Raw genomic sequence first — 20,441 nt, 5'->3', positions numbered from 1 at the left:
AAAAAAAGGTTCCTTTCAAAATATTACTGCTCATCGACAATGTACCTGGTCATCCAAGGGCTCTGATGGAGATGTACAATGAGACTACTGTTGTTTTCATGCCTGCGAACACAACATCTATTCTGCAGTCCATAGATGGAGAAGTAATTTTGACCTTCAAGTCTTATTATTTAAGAAACACATTTTGTAAGGTTATAGCTGCCATAGATAGTGGTTCCTCTGATGGATCTGGGCCAAGTAAACTAAAAACCTTGTGGGAAGGATTTACCATTCTAGATGCCATGAAGAACATACCTGATTGATGGGAAGAGGTCAAAATATCAACATTGATAGGAGTTGGGAAGAAGTTGATCCAACCTTCATATATGACTTTGAGGGGTTCGAGACTTCAGTGGAGGAAGTAACTATAGATGTGGTGAAAATAGCAAGAGAACTAGAAGAACTAGAATTAGAATTGGAGCCTGAAGATGTGACTGAATTGCTACAATCTCATGATAAAGCTTTCACAGATGAGGAGTTGCTTCTTAAGGATGAGCAAAGAAAATGGTTTCTTGAGATGGAATCTACTCCTGGTGAAGATTCTGTGAAGACTGTTGAAATGACAACAAAGGGCTTAGAATATTACATAAATTTAGTTGATAAAGCAGTGGCAGGGTTTGAGAGGACTGACCCCAGTTTTGAAACAAGTTCTCTTGTAGGTAAAATGCTATCAAACAGTATTGATGCTACAGAGAACTTGACTGTGAAAGGAAGAGTCCATCGATGCAGCAAACTTCATCGCTGTCTTATTTTAAGAAATTGCCAAAACCACCACAGCCTTCAGCAACCACCACCCTGATCAGTCAGCAGCCATCAACATCCAGGCAAGACCCTCCTCCAGCAAAAAGATTATGACTCACTGAAGGATCAAATGATAGTTAGCATTTTTTAACAAGAAAGTATTTTTAAATTTAGGTTTGTACATTCTATTTTAGAAACAGTGCTATTGTATACTTAATAGACTACAGTATACTATAAACATAACTTATAGGCACTGGGAAACCAAAAAAATTCATGTGACTTGCTTTACTGCAATATTTGCTTTATTGTAGTGGTCTGGAACTGAACCTGCAATATCTCCGAGGTATATCTGTAATATGTTAAAATCCTCTCATTTTTTAAAAGTCTTCTCAAATAACACATGTGCAACTGTGTTCTGACTATTCAAGAAAATAAAAACAATAAATTATTAAATTCTATTCAGTGTATTTTTGTTAAGTTTTTTCATTCAAATTCTTGTTTGAAATTGGTAACCCATCCTGGGAATATCTCTATGACACACTGTGCTCTGTTAGTGGATAAGAAAGCTTACTCTTTAAAACTTTCAACAATACAGTACGTTGCCTTTTGAGGAAAAGCTCAGAATATGTTAGCCATATTTTCTAATAATAATACACAAAATCAGAAGAAATGAAGAGCTTGATGAGGTCTTCCACAAGGCAGTTTGTGGGAGAAAAGTCAGGCTCAGGCCTTATGATTCTACAGTTTGTAGCCACCAGAAGAGAGACCTCTAACTGCTCTGGAAAGAAATCAAATCTACATACTAGTACGATGATGCACATCAACTAAGAGACTATTAACTTTATGCATTCTAGAGAAATATATTCAATTTTGAACCAGATGTAAATATAAATAAAATAACTATTGGTATTCTAGAAAGCTAATGACATAATTCTGTTAAGTGCATATAATTTTATCACTTTTAGTGTGTTTAGCAGTCCTGGATCACATCAGTATAAATGCATAAGGTATTATGTACTTAGTACATTTCTCATTTCAATTTTTGCCCTTTGATGTCTTTGGACATTGTGTCCACTTTGGGTTAGGAGTTCCTATCAAAGAACAAATCTATGAGAGATGCTATTTTCTTTGAGCTAAACTGAAATGAACTTTTGTAAATTAAAAATGAGTAGATTAATTCAGGTTTCACCATGAAAAATAAGAGAACAATGTAGGTTTATTTCATAATATTTACATAGAATGTATTAAAGAAAAGAGCTATAAAAAGGTAAGTATAATTGTAAATATAACCTGTTTGGGATAACTTTTAAAATATAATATAGTCAGAAAAAATTCTTTAAAATATTTTTGTATAAAATGCAATCAAATCTAATCAGTTTGGCATTAATTAAGCTCTAATAACATACTTCAGTATCTCCCCTAAGTAGTGTGATCCACTTCCCCTTCATCCAAGGCGATTTGTGCACATTATGGTGTCATGATAATTTTAAAACATACTGAGAAAATGACAGAGCTGCAAAATTAAAATAAATGATTAATGGTATTTTTTTTCATGTTTTGTACTAACAGGTATTACTGAGTCTTTAAATTAATAGAGCTGTCAAGCTCATGGGTGTTACAGATCCAGCAATGAACCAAAATGGAAATTATATATTCCAAAGACACCTAAAGATGACACTTCGGAATATTTTAAATTTTAATTAGTAGGTGCAATTGTTTTGTTCCCTGTAACTGCTGCAAATTAATTGGAAATTAGTCACAACCAATCCTTTTTCTTAACGGTCTGAGATGAAGAGGTTGGTGCTTTACACCTTAACATTCTTGTTTGGGGGCCAGAAAGTGCATATGCAGTAAATTGCATTGTCAATTACCAAAAAAAAAGCTGTTGTGAAATTAGGAAAAAATTATGCACAGGTAAACAAAACTAATTAATGCATAAGTAACAGGGGAACGGAACACGCAAACTAATGCCACTAAACACTAACATGCCAGTCTTTGGGGAAAAAAGGCTTAGAAATGCAAAATTATGTAAGAGTATTTACCAGTGAAGTCTTAGGTAACAGGACGCTTTTAGTTTATGTTTTATTTAACTGCTTTTGGAGTCTCACTACCACTCACACCTTAGAAAGTATACCCACCAGAACAGCAATCTGATTATCCAAATATGTCTCAAGATGACAGAAGACTGTTAGTTAATTTTCTGTTCCTCAAAATATCAAGATTTAGACTCATGGAATAATAAATGACAGTATTTTCTTAAGATTTATTCTTATTTTGTATTTAAGTATTAGGCAAAATGCAATTTCCAGGCACATCAAGAAAATATTCACTGTCTACACCTACCTATTAACAATTTTCCTACCGATAATTTATGGGTTACTCTTTTTCTTTTATCACTAAAAATACACATGTTACCTTGCCTGCTTTTCTCCCCCTCTAAAGTAAGCCATCAGAGCCGCTTAAGATTCTTTAAAAATGATGTGTCTGTCATCTCCAGGCGCCATGACAGTTCTGGAGGCTAACTATAAAAGGCCAAAAAGTGGGCAGTGTCCAATTCCTGGAAATCCCCACCCCTTCCCCAAAAGAGTCGGAATAATCCTCCTACTCTTTAGCCTAAGAAATTATCCAGCCCATAAAAACTAACCACCCCATATTTCAGGGCTGCTCTTGCCTTTTGAGACAGACCACATTCTGTCTGGGGAATCTGTATCTCTCTAAATAAATCCACTTCTTACCTAAAAAAAAAAAAAAAAAAAGAGTGCCAATTTTCTCTGATTTCAATGGCTTAAGCAAGTACTACTAGTTCAATGGTATAACTTACTTTGAAAATGCAACAACAGCTCAATAGGAGTTTCTTATTAATTTATTAATAAATATCTATTGAGGGTTAAAAAATATGGTGTGTCTGCAAAGGCAGCAAGTGTCACGTTTCAATAGCTGTGTAACTTTTAATGAGAAAATAATAAACTTATAAAATTTTCAAAATAAGACTGATTTCCAGGAAATCAACCTGGTACATTAGCTATTATTTAATATTATTTAAACTTAATAGACTTAACACAAGGGTCTTGGGAGATTCAAGAGTTAGGTAACCTGCAGGTTTCATGCACTATTCTATTCTGCATGAGTTTTAATATAATTTTCCTTTTAGATAATTACTAAAGATGTTAAATATTATGGGGAAATGATATCTTTTTTCCAGTATGAGTTTATCTGTGATTATAGGAAAACAGTAAAAGTCACTGCTACATTTTCTATAGCACTTTGGCTAAATCTCAAATAGATGTCATATATTATCCCAACATAAAATAACATGAGTTTAACTATTTTTTTCCTGTATGATTCAGGATAACAAGAAAGTTAGTCCAAACAATGAAAAAGAAGAAAATTCAGGTGCATTATAAAATATAACAATACTTAATATACACCACAAAATAATTAATACTTCCTTAGTGTTGATAAATGTGATGCAAAGTAATTTTCAACAACCCTTCAATACTCTCTTGTGATTTGTAGGTAGCTGGTTTTAGGAATAAGGAAATAGTTCCAAGATTAAGTAATTCTCTGAAAGTCCAGAGGTCACGGATACAACATATATGAGACACTGGATTCTGGCCTTTATTTCTGTTTTCTACCCATTGGGATCTAGTTATTTTGCACAGTATTATTACTAAGCAGTTCTTTCCTCCCCTTCATATAGAAATCCCATAAAACACTGTTTTCAAGGAGTGAAAAATATTTTTAACCTCAGACTACTTTGAATTGCTGCTAATGGGCTAGAGAAGTGGACCATTTTGGTTGTGGATGCCAGCTTGCTCAAACTAACTTCTAAAATATTAAAACCTAGAATGGGTTTCAAATAAAAAGCTGCCATACAGAAGTTGTAATAAAATGGTTGAGATTCTATAATTAAAGAGTGGTAAGGCTTTGTAATTTCTAACCTGTTTTCAGTTCCCAGGTCTGTGATCAGTTAATCCAGGTAGTAGGTATAAGGAGACCCACCTGCCATAAAGATAAGCAAATTCTAGCTGTTTTCCTACTTCTCGAATTTGCCCCATTCTCCCCATAAATCTTTTAACGTTCTGTTTATATTTAGGATTTAGTAGCTTCTTTTCAGGAAACATTGTTCTAGCCACAATTTGCCTTTAAAAGTATTTATTGTATCTTTAGTAACCAAGAGAGATGTAAGCATATAAACTATGGAAACAAGTAATCTGTCTGATATCCTTGTACTTCCTAATATAATATCGTGTGAAATTCTCATTCAAATGGTATTCCCAAGCAGAAAGAATTTTCATGATATTCAGCTGTACAAGTGAGTTGAAAGGGCTGTTAAAACAATCTCTTTCTGAAAATTGCTTAGTGTGCTTCTCAACTGTAAGTGCCCTATGTTTGGTTTGCTGTGGTTAGAGCTGCCAGAGAAAGTCTCACTGCCCCTGCCTGTTTTACACTCACTACTATGCATCACAGAAAATTTCAGAGACCTTGTATTTTCTTCTCTCTCAACTTTTTATCCTTAGGCAAATAAGCCTAATGAACTGATGACAGGTTTGGGAGTAGAAAAACAAGTTAGAAACAGTCCCAGTTTTATAACTCTTTGCTTCATGACCTTGAACATTCACCTAACCTCACCTCCACGGTCTAAAAGCCTCCCATATAATCACATAACTCACTTGCAATACTCTTAAAATGTTTGCCTACAGACAAAGTAATCTAAAAAAACATCTCATGTGGTCATCCACATCATTACTGCCTAGAGAAATACATAAAACTTAACTTTATCTTTATAGGTGAGTAGAGAATCTCTGCCTTTCTGGTCAATTATTTTCACTCAAATAACAAGGTAAGTGTAGTCTCAACTGCCTAAATGCAGGACATAAAAATGGGAAAAAAATTAATGACGTTTTCTCAAAATGGATAAGATTTATAATTCAAGGTTTAGAGTACTTCTCAGACTTATTTAGAATTTCTGTAAAATATATGTAAATGGGGACTGTACTGTGAAATCTGTAAGTTGGCAGATAAGTACTTCCGGCTAATAATATACCAATCTGATGGGGACTATTCATGCAGATCTCAAAATGGTCATATACAAAATCTAAGAAGAGTGGTGGTGTTTTCAGTTCTAGTCAAGAAGAAGTAAGCACGTGCTACCCTGTCTCTCCCACTGAAGGCAACTACAAACCCTGCACAGAATGCACGGAGCAGCTAACTGAGGATTGGTGAAAAGCAAATGACAGCACGTAGATTGGGGAAGGAAACCAGAGCATGAAGTGCCACTGAGCCAGTGATGACCTTTCTGTTTTTTCTCCCTTCTCATATTCCCCAGTCTGGAATTAAAGGCAGCTCAAAACCTGGAACTGTACACCAAGTACAGATGGAGAGCTCCAAGAAAAGCCCTGTGTTTCTGGGGTAGGAAATGAAGGACATACAGGGAGAGGTCAGAGAGGGTGAGAGAAGTATCTTGTGTCACTTCTCCCCCTCCCCCCCGCCACCCCAATCTCTCCCATCCCAGTCTCCTGGCAATTCCATAGCAGTGGCAGGTGACTACAACTCCACTAAAGGAAAGCCCTTCTCTCTGGTCAGTGAAACTACGGTCCCAAAAGCATGGGCAAATACCTGCTGATTTTCTTCTCTCTTCATCCCCTTACCACAGGGCCCTGGAAGCAGATACTATATGAAGAAGTACATGGTAGTTCAGAGAAATGAAAGCCTTCTGTTTCTAGTCAGAGGAGCCCTGGGAGTCAAAAAACATCAGGGAGATCCTAGAGTGGAGAGGGCCTCAAAAAGACTATCTCTTAAAGTTGTATGTGATCTCCTGAGTTTACCCCTGAGCAGTGTATGCACAGATTTGACCTTATGAAGCATACTGACAATGTAGAGCACTGAATTAGGGGATAGACCACCACCCAGGTTCCAGATAAGCCTGTAGATCTTGTACATGTAGGATAAATCTAAATAACACTGCAAAAACTTTGAAAATTGAACTGACATTAGAACCACAGCTCACAGGCAGCAGACCCGGATTTGTGGCCTGAACCTAACTGGGTCATTTACCTGCTAAAATAGCAACAACAATAACAAATCAATATTCCCCACAGGAATTAAACAACACCTAGAGTCTAATAGCATGATTGTATCATTGTTAGGATACAATCCAACATTTTTCAATATATAACGATCTAGGAAAATCTCAAAAACTCCCAAGGGGAAAGACAGCCAGTGATGCAACCTCTGAGATGATAAAAGTGTTGGAATTACCAGACAAGAAATTTACAGTAGCAACTATAACCATGCTCCAAGAAGTAATGGCACACACTCTTGAAATGAAAGGTAAGATAGAGACTGTCAGCTGAGAAATAGAGGATATGAAAAAAAAAAAAAAAAGGAACCAACTGAAAATTTTACAACAGAAAAACTCAACGACCAAAATAAAAGTTAACTGCATGGGCTCAAGAACAGCATGGAGATAAGAGAGGAAAAAGTCAGTGAGCTTGAATATAGATGAATAGATATTATCCAATATGAGCAATAGAAAGAATAAAGAGGAAAGAAAAAATTAACTGAGACTCAGCTATTGGGATACTACAGAAATATCTAAAACATGTCATCAGAGTTTAGAAGGAAAGGAGAAAGACTGTGGTGCTTAAATCAGTATCTGAAGAAATAATGGCTGCAAACTTCCCAATTGGGCAAAAGACATAAACCTACAGATTCATGAAGTCCAGAGAAACTAAAACAGAATAAGCTTAAAGAAATCCATGCCCACTCAACAAAATCAAAGTACTGAAAAGTAAAGACAAGGGGAAACATTCCTGAAAGCAGCCTGAGAAAAACGATGCATTACCTATTGCAGAGCAATGATTCACATGTGGACTTCCCATCTGAAACCGTATTATGTAAAAGACCCTATATGAGGTATGATGAGGAATTAAGGATGAAATCATAAAATGTTTACAATTAAGTCAGAAGAGCTGGACACATACATGCATTGCTGAAATACAAAGCTGTGCATTGGGATGGCATTAAGAAGATATTAACAGAGTCACAGGAGTATAAAGGATCAGGCAGTTATTTCAGACAAATGGGGAGTTAAAAGGTTTCATGAGGAAATTGTCGCTAAGTTTGGCATTGAAGGAAGGGATTTTATTTTATTTTTAGTATATATGTATTTATATCCCATCACTTTCCAGAAAGATTTTGAAGTAACTTATAAAAATATATATATATCCCAACAGCACAAGATAATTGATTCAGGCAAAATAATAAACTGTAGGTAAGATTAAATGAAAGAAATGCAAACCATGGGTCCTACAGAACTGCTGGAAGAAACCACAGATTTCCTGGGAGCCTGCTTGAAGGCCAGAAAAATGTGTCTATTTCTAAACCACAAAATAGGGGATGGAGATTGCAGGTACATAATTAAGCAGTATGAGTAGAAAGCCTTTGGAAAGTGGTCCCTATGAAGCATGGCTGGCTGATGGAAGCCTTGGGAGAATGATTTAATACCGTGACAAGGATATTGAACTCTACGCTGTGTGAAATGAGGAGGCAATGAACTTTGAGATCAGGGAGTTAGATGATCATAGTTATGTTGTTCAGCAGTAATTCTGGCAATGTGATGGATGGCTTTGGCTATACTGGGAAGCAAAAAATAATGTATTAAGTAAAGAGAAAAAATGTAAATAAGGTGAAAAAGAACTGAATTCTATTATAAATGGTAGAGTTGTAACTGATTACTAATACAAGCCACTGAGGGAGGCAACAAAACATCATAATTAAGGGAAAAGGCATTAGAGCCCACTGAATACCTCTAACTGTGTGGCCTTGGTCAAGTTGCTGGGCTTATCTGCTTCAGGTTTTTTTGTTTTTTTAATTTATGATATGGGAGTTATAATAACTTTACTGACTTCTTAGGGTTGTTTTGAGGATTAAACAAAAATCAATATGAATGTACAGAACAGAAACTAGTATATCATAAATGCTGCTAAATATTGTTAAGCATTATTACCATGGTTTCTTCCAAACATCTCAATGACATCTCAGTGTTTTGTAAATTCAATTAGCCTTCATCTACATATCACTAAATTCCTGGGACTGGAAAATCTTACATTTATAAAATGTTTATTTTCTATCTTAATGTCCTGAGATTAAATTGTATTTCAGGAAATGATTTAAGATTAAATAACACTTTAAAATTATGATTATTTTAAATAATTACAACAAACACATAAGAAAAAATTTAATAGGCCCTGAAACACTGTTCCTCTTTTTAAAGAGCTTACATTTTAAAGCTGTGCTGAATATATTCTCTTTGCAAAAACGAGTGTCAAAATGAAGATAAACTCCAAGTAACTGCAGTGTCTAGGGCCATGGGAAAAAGATCCAGCCTTCCTAAGAGAGGGTACGAGCAAAGGCTAGGCAACTAGCCGATGTGTGAATCAACTAGAAGCTAGAGCCAGAGACGCAAAGTGGCATGCAAGTCAGAAAGCAGCATCTTATAGAATGGTCCACTCAGTGGAAATGGGGACTGAAGGAGGCAGTGGCTCTTAGGGCACTAAATGACCAAGTATCTGTTCCAAGAATACTAGGGATCACACTTAAAGCAGTAAGACTACCAGGCTTGGCGGGGATTGGCTAATTACCAGCTCAGGGCTGAGTTGAGTGTTGAAGGTATTTAATACTAGAGGCTGAGACTGGGCAAGTGGGTCAGAGTCCTGAGAAGCATTATACCAAGGAAGGTATTTAAAACAGGCAAAGAGAGACCAAAACACATGTAAATGCCTTCCAGAAGTTGCCTTGACTTCAGCTATCACTTTCATATTTTACCTGTGGTCATTTCACCATTTAGCTTATGATCTGTTTGTGACGTCCCTCCCATTCTCTAACATGTGGAAGAAAGTTTCAGGAATCCTTTCTGACTTAATCATAGACAAAGCACCCAGAGTGATACTGCATTACAACCTGTTTGGCATTACTTTTCATAAAAATAACACAAGTAATAACTAGTACATGACTATTAATATTTCAGTGTATTAACAGAATGTAGCCTATACAGTGTGTAAAAGTTCAATCGTCCTATTTCAGGAAACAGAAAGATTACATCTTTTAAGGTTGAGAAAGTATTTCTTCTTCGATACATTCAAAATTCTTTGCTTTGCGAATGTAATGAATAAAGATAACTCAAAATAACTTTTACATGTATGTATATATGAAAAATATGTGAATGAATTGCTAGCCAACCTACATTATGTTCAGTGAAAGATTTAGTAGAAAGCAGTTTTTAAAATTATTATACTACCCCAAGAATTATTTAAGAAACTCACGAATTCAAAATGCACATGGTGTTGGCAGCCTAATGACGTGTGAGGCACAGTGCTATGCTCTGCAGGTACAGGGATGACTAAAATCATAGTGCCTGACCTTAATAAGCTTACGTCTACCCAGAAGCTAGTCAGAAAAGCCGATAACTTCAATTTAACGTAGTTAGTTCTTTGATAAAGCTATGAAGCACTGGGGCTGCGCTTTTAGACTAGTTGGGGTCAGGGACAGGATAGAGTGAAGGGATCGGTGATATTCGAAACAGAATTTATGGAGGAGTGGCAGCATGAAATGAATCTCAAAAAATGAGCTGTGTAACTCAACTAAAGAAGGAGAAAGGTTTATTTGGGCAAGAGGAAAGTATATGAAAATATGAAAAAGAAGTAAGTGATGACAGCAGTGAAACAGGAAGCCCGATTCAAACTATATTTTATCAGATAGAAAGTAATTAAATGTTCTAATTGGAAGAGTGTCATGGTGAGATTAGCATTTTCTAGTGATCGTTTTGGTAGAAAAGTGAAGGATGGATCTAAATAGAAAAAAAAAAAAAATGGGGATGGGGAAAGATTGATGTCACTATTGCTGAGAGTGAGGAGAAATGAAATGAGCCAAATCTAGGACAATGGTGGTAGGGATGAAAAGAAAAGAGTCCAGAAATATGCCATATTATCAAGTGGGCACAGTTAGTGAATTTTAGGGTATGGAGAGAAGTACAGGACGACTCTCAGATTTCTAGCTTAGGAAACACTGGGCTCTACTAACTCAATATGGTAAAGGGAGGAGCAGGAATTTTGGAATTGTAAGAAAAAGGTCATTATATGGTGGATGGGGAGGAGATGGAAGGAGGTACGTGATGCGTTCATTTTGGTTACACTGAATCAGAGGCTTAGCATGGTCACTCCTCACTTAATGAAACTTTACTAGACACCCATCACTCAGAATAAATTGGGGTGGGAGGGCTGGGTGTGCAGATACAAAATGAAATCTGACCGACTGACCTCCCCTATATTACTGCTCTTCCTTGTCTCCCCCCTAAGCTGTTCATTTTTTTTCTCCCCACAATGGGAACATATGGACAACAGAGTCAGTATGTTTGAAGTGGTCAGGAGGAAGAAATGGGGAGGAAGATAGGAAGGGGAATATAGTTAGGCTCTGAAGTCCACCCTAAAGAAAGGCTCTTCATGAACTGTTTCAATACAATGTCTTCTAGAATTAATTGTGTCTTTAGTTTGTTATGCTTATTAACATAGCTAACTGTTAAATGGCTAAAATCCATCCTCTGTTAACTCAGTGACTATTACAAAACTGTGAACAAAGGAGTCTCTAACAAGTTTCTGTTGACTACTTTATAGTGAGATAATTTAAAAGGTCCTAAAAATAATTACAACATGTGAAGAGACAGTTTTAAGCTTTTTGTTTTTCCTGGTAATTGGAACTTAGGATTAGTGAAATTTGTAAGTAAATATTATCTCATTTTTTTTTCAATTACTTTTTTTATTGTGATACAATATATGTAACATAGAATTTACCATTTTAACCATTTTTAAGTATACAGTTCAATGGCATAAGTACACTCACACTGTCGTGCAACCATCAACACACCTATCTTCAGAATTTATATTACTCTGATTCTTAAAAAAATATTAACTGATGTAAGAATCAAGACCCACTCATCACATGATCTTCTGTTTTATATATTCCACTTAAAGAAAAGCAGAACTTCTGCTGTGCTCTAAAATTATATCTAGAGCAATTTCTTCATAAATTGAGTATCAGCTTATGGATATTTAAATTCAGCGAAGAATTTTAACATTCTACCATTTTTATGTTCTGTAAGAGAAACGTGTTATTCAGTTGAAGCAAAGAACACTCTTAAGTTCAACCATACCAACACTATGAATACTAAATACTCTCTTTAGTTAAAGTGAAATTTAAAGTTCAGATCTCCATGTGGTTCTAGGAAAAGAAGAGTAGGCCAGAATGTGAAATAACAATAATGAGCCGTAGTCTAGTACAGTTCTTGGTCCACTGTGTTGACTGCAATAAGTGTTTTAAATGAATAAGAGAGTTTACACGGAGAGAAAACAAAATAGTCGTTATATAAAAATTAGTAACTTTACAATTGTTTAGATCATGATAATTAATAGGTGAAACGAATATCCTGTTACTCGCTGAGAGAAAAGTTAACAAAAGAGTCATTAGAAGAGCTTGTGTGAAATAAGCTACAAGAATTATAATGCACTAATTACATTTTAATAGATAAAGACTTTTTAAAGCCAGGGAGAGGCAGTAAGTGATTTATCAAAGGTCATACTCTGGAGCGGAGGGTCACAGGGGATGGCCTGGGGCCTTCTCAGGTGGGGATCCAGGGTGGGGAGTAGCCATGAAGAGTGCAGACAGTGGAGCCAGGCTACATGCGTTTCAAGTTCTACTCTGCCACTTACTATCTGGGTAGAATCAGGCAAACTATTTAACCTTTGTCTGCCTCAGTTGCTTCATCCACAAAATGAAGCTTATTATAGGATTTCTGTGAGAATTAAATTTGTCAATACAGGTCAAGTGTCTCAAACTATGTGGCACAAACTAAAAGCTTAATAAATGTTAGATATTTTTATTGCCATTAATCCTTCTTGATTTAAAACATGGCACAGGGACTAAATTTCCCTTCTCCCTGAGAAGAGTCCAAAGGAATGCAAAGTACTCATGGAAGGTGTTCTGTTTCACTGTCTTTCATTTATTCTTTTGTGACCCAGGCTGAAGAAAAGTGACCTTTCATTAAGACAAGAATACTGCTTCTACCACTGCCACTACCATCCTGCAACATGACCACAATCACCACCACCACTGTGACTACCATCAGTGACAGCAACTCTACCAGTTCATCATTACCACCATCACCACCATCACCACCACCACCAGCATCATCAGAACTACCATCACCATAAGTTTCACCACTTTTTCCACCATCACCATCGTGATGTTACCCCTAGCACCATCATCCTAATCTTTACCATCAGCACATCATCACCACCACTGGAAACAACAATAACAAGACCTTTAATATCCATGTGAGTGTAAACGTGAACTCAGAAATGTCACTGGGAGAGTGAAGAAAAACAAGATGTAAATATATACATGCTAGTAAAAGGAGGAACAGGAATTTTTTTAAAGGATATTTGGAACCAAGTACAGAGATGGCAGTAGGCATAGGAAGTAGTCATTTTTGAAAGATTTTTTGACAAGTTTGTCTTACATTATTATTACATAATTAATGGATTTCACAAACTTAGGGTTCAATTAGCTAAAGGAATATACCAGGAGTAAACAAAAAGTCATATTTATGTGCTGTACACAAAGATTGAGCCAAACGCTTCAGAGTAAAACCAACAGAAAGGTAAAAATTAAGACTCCCATATTATATGCTAAGCTGCGCTCTTTGAAATTGGTAGCTAACTAGTGGTTAAGAGAACGGGCTGTAATCAGAGTCCTGGGTTTGAGTTCCATTATGTGCTACATACCTGACCTTGAGTAAGTTATCTGACCTCCTAATGACTCAGTTTTCTCCATCTGAAAAATGGTGATATCCGTTATTTAGAGTTTGTGTGAATATTTAATGAATACTAATATAATGTTGTATGTCAATTATTTCTCCAAAAACCCCCAACACCACTCACCTGCAACCATGTTAACACCAGCACTTAGCACAATGCTTGTATTAATCTAAGATTAAGACCTACCTACCTCTAAAAAAAAAATTAAAAAAAAAAAAAGAACCTTGTCACTCCCTAAACACTTCCCCCTCCCAATTTTAACCACGGAGTAAATGGTACCCTCATTCACAGATAACAGCTACCCTCCATTCATCCCTTTCCCTCATTCCAATCCCTCATCACAAAGGGAACTCATTAACAACTTCTCCCTGTTTCACCTCCACAGTGTAGCTCAAATCCACCCACTTCCTGGCCGCTTCCGCTGCCGAAGCCCAGACCACTCTGATAAACCCCGTCTCCCAGCTGCTACTCAGTACAATCCATTCTCCACATAGCAGCTAAGGTGAACTTTAAACATGTAAACCAGATGATACTTAAATCTCTCAATAGTTTCCTACTGCACTTAGAATCAGATGCTAATTCTTTACCATCATTTTTTCTACTTGATCTGTCCCCTGCCCATCTTTTCTACTTTACCTCTTACACTCTCACCCTACCTCTAAAAATTGTCGTTCCGTCATCCTTCTTACTGTTTAACATACTGAGCTTTTGACCCTCCTTTCAAAAAGGGCTCCCAGACTCACTTGTCTAAAGTAGTACTCTTCGGGCTTCCCTGGTGGCGCAGTGGTTGAGAGTCTGCCTGCCGATGCAGGGGACACGCGTTCGTTCCCCGGTCCGGGAAGACCCCATGTGCGGCTGGGCCCGTGAGCCATGGCCGCTGAGCCTGCGCGTCCAGAGCCTGTGCTCCACAACGGGAGAGGCCACAACAGTGAGAGGCCCGCGTACCGCAAAAAAAAAAAAATAAAACTAAAAAAATAAAGTAGTACTCTTCATACTCCATCCAGTTCCTCTCTGTCATTTTTCATAACGCTAGTAATCAAAAGTTATATTTATTATGCGCCTGTTTATATTTATTAATTTATTTAATCTCCTATTATCAGAATGTAAGTTCCTTGAGGACAATTATATTACTGAATACATTCTATTCCATGTTCTATTATTCCTATGTTTTATTATTGATCATGATGTATATTATTGATCAGGTTTCTATTCTTAGTGCCAAGAGAAGTGTCTAGCATATTATTGAAATGCAATAAAATGTTCACTATACAAATGAAATTTAGGGAGATCTAAATGTCTGAGTGAAATAATATCTCAGTATGCAGAGAACAACTACAATGGTCGTTTTTCTATAGAGAAGGAAGACCTCAAATCCCCAAGTGGAGGCAAAAGAACAGATGGGTAATAAATTCAGGGAGAATTATGTTTGACGATCCCATAAATATTTTTCTTATAAGTTGTTCTGAAATAAGTACAAGAAAGGTTAAGAGAAACTTTATCAATTTTGCTTAGTTCCAGAGTTTATAATTGATCTACGGTATCCAAAGATTATACTTTCGCTAACACAAACATTCAAATGCTAATCATTGCCAAAAAAAAAAAAAAAAAAAAAAAAACGGTACTGGGTGATAGGTCCAAAGCTTAGGTATTGTGATTATTTACTTATAGGAGTATGTGATTAGTTAGTTATGGGAATATATAGTATCTGGGAAGCAAAATTGAAAGTGACAGCATTTTAATTACTCTGTACTCACGGTGCATGGGGTCTGCATCCATGGTTCCCCATCGATCTGCATTGGCAGAGACTTGCTAGTCCTGGGGAAAAATATTTCATTTTAAGTTTAACATGGAAATACTTGATACAACAGACTATATGTCCCATAAAAAATTATGAGACCAGGGAACGCAAAGATGGTAACAACTGGGCTCTGCACTCAAGTCATCTCTTTGAAAGGAACTTCAACTTTTTTTTTTGGCCACACCACGTGTCATGTGGGATCTTAGTTTCCCAACCAGGGATCAAACCCGCACCCCCTGCACTGGAAGCTCGGAGTCTTAACCACTGGACCACCAGGGAAGTCCTGGAACTTCAACTCTTGACTATTAATGAATACTTTGAAAGGTGTCTTAGTTACAGGAATGTTAAGAGTTTCCTGGTAACTGTCGTGATATAAACAAAAATTCTGGATGCCAAAAGACAAATGTAGTGTTTATGTTTAATGCCACAATCAGAATTCCTACAGCCAAAAGGGCCTCCCTTGTTTTCATGCAAACCCACATTGTAAATGTGGAGAAAAAGTGTTTGACATCTCAGATTTTCCAGTATCAACACTTTCATATATATAACACCAATTATATCTGTGCTATAATCTGTGGTTTTATGTTAGGGTAAAAATAGACCTTTTCTCTATAGGTAAAATTTTGAAAAAAATGTTTTTTGTAAAGATTTAAATGTAATACACATATAAAATCTTACTTTATAATAATCCATTATTTAATTTATAGAAGCAATGGTAGACTTTAGTCCATGAAAGAATGTAAGTTAATGGTGCGTCAAGAGTGTTTTCATTGGGTAATTTGCCTAGTAGATACTTTGATGCTTCAGTAAATTAAACTGAGTGTGAGCCAGATTAGAGGGGGTAGAATTTGTATGTTAGAATTGTATCCACGGTCTCAACAAAAGAGAATCAAATTCCAATGGACATGGTAAGTAACAGTGAACCAACACTTTGTAAATACTGTCATTTTCATTATTTTGAAATATATCAGCAATTAATCACTGATCACTTGAGGCACAGATAAAACAAACATGGTTATCAGAGTCTTGTATGGCTTTAATTAATTTGTAGTTATGCCATGTCAACCTCCTTTCTCAATTATAGAGAAAGAGCTACCTGATGACCACAGAGGAGCACTGAGCCAGCCGCCGCCCAGCACTTTTCAGTCCTGTGTATATTTGCCCCATCTCCATAGCTCCTTCCAAGCCAACCACCTCCAGCAGCTGATCGCTCAGATCTGAAAGAAAACAGAAACCTTGTAAATTACAGTGCATATGCATATGTGCACAATTTCATGTCATTAGATGTTATGGAAATGAAAAATGAAAGCTACTTCACAAAGAAAGCTTCTCTGTCTTGGATACTCTACTAAAAGTAACGACAAGATGGCCTACTTTTGAAACTCTCAGTTTAACCAGACCCTGAGGTGCTGTGGGAAAAGATGTGCTGTCAGCTTATTCTAAAACAAAACGGGAAGAATGGATTCTGAGCCAAATAATGCCAAAAAATATACCAGTAGTTTTTAACATCAACAAACTTAACGTTATTCCACATGTATATATGGAACGTTTTACATCCCACAGCAGACATTTGGCGGCAGCAAATACACATTTCAATACTATAAATAAAGTATGAGGATATGCTGTCAAACATGATTTTGTTAAATTACTCGAAAAAAAGACCTTAGAGATCATGGAATTAAAGTTTCTCAATTTAAAGATAAGACTTGAGGCCCTAAATCATTGAGTGACTCGTCCAAAGTCATAGGTAAACTTGAGCAGGATGTCAAGTTTTTCTTGAATTTGAAAAAAAGAAATTTTTTTTTTTTATGATAAGGAATGTGCTACCAAATTCTACTTGGGAGTAGGTTTGATAATTAGCACAATACAATCATAATTTTTTTTTTTTACCAGAGGACAGTAAAAAGAGGCTAATAGTATTACATATTGCTTGTTGACTGTTTCCTAAGTGCCTGTCACTGGATTAGTCACTCTCTGTATATCACCTTACTGGCTCCCCCCGCAAAACCAGTTTAAGACAAATATGATTATTAGAATTAACAGAGAGAGAAGCTAAAAATTAGAGAAGTTAATTTATTCATATTAACATACATAGGAAGTGACAGAGACAAAATTTGAATCCAATCACTCTGAGGCCTAACCACAATGCTGTATTTGATAAATGAGCCATACCAAAGAGAGATACTTTTAAAACTTATAGAAGTATTTCTCATTTAGGGAGTGAGAGTGTTCTGTGTGAGCTCCAAAGTCCCTTTTCAACCTGAAGACTTTCACTCAGTGGGAAAGCAGAGGAAGTACTAACGTCAGTAAAAGCCAACAGAGCGCGGTCTCAGCACACAGCCCCTCGCTTACTTATTTGGCTCAGAACGCCTGAACCCTTGATTTGAAGGTAACATTCTAGATGCACATATATGATCCTTTTCTATACTGATATTTTCATGTAATCCCATGTATTTTCAAATGTCAATAAATTGTTTAGTATTGTTTTAGCAGCAACAAAAGCTGCAGGGGGTGGCATAGAGTGGCACAGGGTAGGGCATGATGATTATACAGATAACCATGTAATAGCTAGTCGTAGCTGAGGGTGGACTTGAAGAAAAACCAGCATGTGTGTGTTGTATGTACTCCATTTTGTACAGAAAGCCCTCATTCCCCACTAATGAATCCATTTGAGCACGAAGTTCAGAGAAATAAATGATATATTTTCAGCGTTGTTCAAATGTGTGGTGAATAGCACTTTGAAATCTCAAAGTTTGCTAGGCCCATGATCTTTGGCAAATTTTATATAGGCCCTGAAAACAAAAAGTGTAACCAATCCACTGTATTTTTTTTTTGAAGAGAACTGACTTAAAAAAAACTATTATTTTTTAAACTTTAAGCTCTAGCTGCAGCATGAGATTTCTTCACGTGGACACGATCATTCAGCTACCAGATCAAATGTTAACAAGTCCTAATAACCGAGAACATTCACCTTGCTGTTCTAAACCCTATTTAGACTTACTTCTCATGAAACTTATTCTGTGTTTCTAGTTTAAATTTATGTTGCCAAGAACAGATGGACAAGGAATGGAAACATATTCTTTCAGCTGTAGCCGGCACTAAAATGTGCTTGGCTCTATAGCCTGGGTGTTAATATACGCATTTTTTAGATACATGTCAACCAGCAAACTGCACTGTGGCAAGCACTAAAACCCCAGATGTGTGTCTGGTGATATTTATAAAACAACAACCACCACAGAAGTGAAGTTCATATTTAGTATTATATATTTTCCACTGCTTGATAGGTGAAATGTTATGCTGATTTCTGTAAGGATCTGGTTGATGGAAACTATTCTACAAGAAATGAAATACTTTCTCACAAGAGAGTTAATCTGTATAAGCCCTAACTTCTCCATGAATCACAGGGATTGTCTACACCCACACCATATTGCTACTGTCTACCACCCTCCTTCTGATTTTTTTCTTTCTTTTAATTTGTCTTTGTTTTTCTCCCTGCAAAAATGCCATGAAAATCAATTCTACCATTAATAATTGGTAACGAAGACATTTCTTACAGATTTAGAAGACCTAGGCTTTCAAACTTTCATGTTCTTGCTAACACAAAGAACTGTAGAGAAATGGTGGTCTATTTACTAGCTTCTGGTCAAAGTAAATAAATACCATATTCCTTCTAATTAAGTGCTCAGAAAAAAAAGAAATTCTAATTTGTGCTACATAAATTTGCTCCCATAAACACTGACATTTTTTTATACAGAAGCCTGCAACGTCTGTGTACAATTGCTGCCTCTTACATACTGTCTTTGAGGTCAGGGTCCTGACTGACTTCAGACAAAGATAATTTCTATATAATTTTGAATTCTGTTTCTACATGCGGTATCATCTAGAAACATCAAAGACTTCCTCACGTCACATTCTAGCTAAAATTCACTTTAAGTGCAGGTCCCTTGGGATGTCATAACCAACCAGATTCACCTCCTTAATTGGTCTGCTACCTGGCTATTGCTTTCATACTTAAAAGTAGGAGTAGTGAACTACAGCCCATGAACCGAATCCAGACCACTGCCTGTTTTTGTATGGCTTGCAAGAATGGTTTTTACATGTTTACAAATGGAAAAAAAAATTTAAATGACATATTGTGACATCTGAAGATACATTAAATTCAAATGTCACCATTCACAAATTAGTTTTTATTGGGACACAGCCACTCATTCGTTTAGGTTGTGTCTATGTCTGCTTTCACACTACAATGGCAGAAGAGAGTGGCTGCAGCAGAAATCACATGGCCCAGAAAACCTGCAATATTTATTATTTGGACCTTTAGAGAGAAAGAGCCAAACTCTGCTTAAGAAAACATTAACTATTTTGGGCCACTGAGTTTTTCACTTTAGTACTGCCACTATAAATCCTAATGGCATCACAGTGAGTGGCCTGAAAGACATAATGTCCGAGCACTCATTCCTCAGTGTGTGTACTGGTGCGTAAAAGAGCTGCTCTCAACCATGGCATCTCACCACGCTCATGTACTGTGAGGTTTCTTATAATCAGTTTGTTATCAATCATGTAATACCAAAGTTTCTAAATAACTCGGTTACAAAAGAAACTAGAGCAGCTTCACATTCAGCATTACGCTCAGTCATTGCATCTGGTTGGCTTTCTTGCGTGTGAAAGTAGAATCATAGGTAGGAAGGCAGAAGTTGCATCTGGGCCAGGAGATGCAGGTGAGAGCTCCCCCTGGGGGAGTCATCCGCTGAGCACTGAGAAAGCCTGACCTCCTGATATTGGGAAGTGTGTCTATTCCAAGGAACATAGTGCTTTTGATCAATTAATGATATGAGATATACTTCTGAAGGGGAAAAATAGTACGTTCCTGAAAGAGTTAGCATATCTTTCCAAATTGCTCCAGGGGTACAACAGAGGCAACAGAATCTGCCAAATTTGGTATTTTCATATTTAAAATAGAGAGTCTAGAAGAGGTACTTCAGAGGGAAGAA

The 20,441-nt window shown here is 36.5% G+C and overlaps 1 protein-coding gene across 6 annotated transcripts in view; it reads right to left on the bottom strand.

Annotated features, from left to right (window-relative positions):
• Window positions 1-20,441, bottom strand: part of DGKB (diacylglycerol kinase beta) — a gene marked incomplete at both ends in the record, with an annotated part of 637,756 nt that overhangs the window by 20,359 nt on the left and 596,956 nt on the right. For all 6 annotated transcript variants that reach the window (XM_082846621.1, XM_082846623.1, XM_082846625.1 and 3 more), the window contains 2 exons: window positions 15,407-15,467; window positions 16,547-16,667. In XM_082846621.1, the coding sequence (XP_082702747.1) occupies window positions 15,407-15,467; window positions 16,547-16,667 (182 nt within the window). The remainder of the gene's footprint in view (window positions 1-15,406; window positions 15,468-16,546; window positions 16,668-20,441) is intronic.

This window comes from Leucopleurus acutus, assembly GCF_964270905.1.
Source record: "Leucopleurus acutus genome assembly, chromosome: 9".
Taxonomy (NCBI): domain Eukaryota; kingdom Metazoa; phylum Chordata; class Mammalia; order Artiodactyla; family Delphinidae; genus Leucopleurus; species Leucopleurus acutus.
This window is presented reverse-complemented; position numbering and strand designations above follow the sequence as displayed.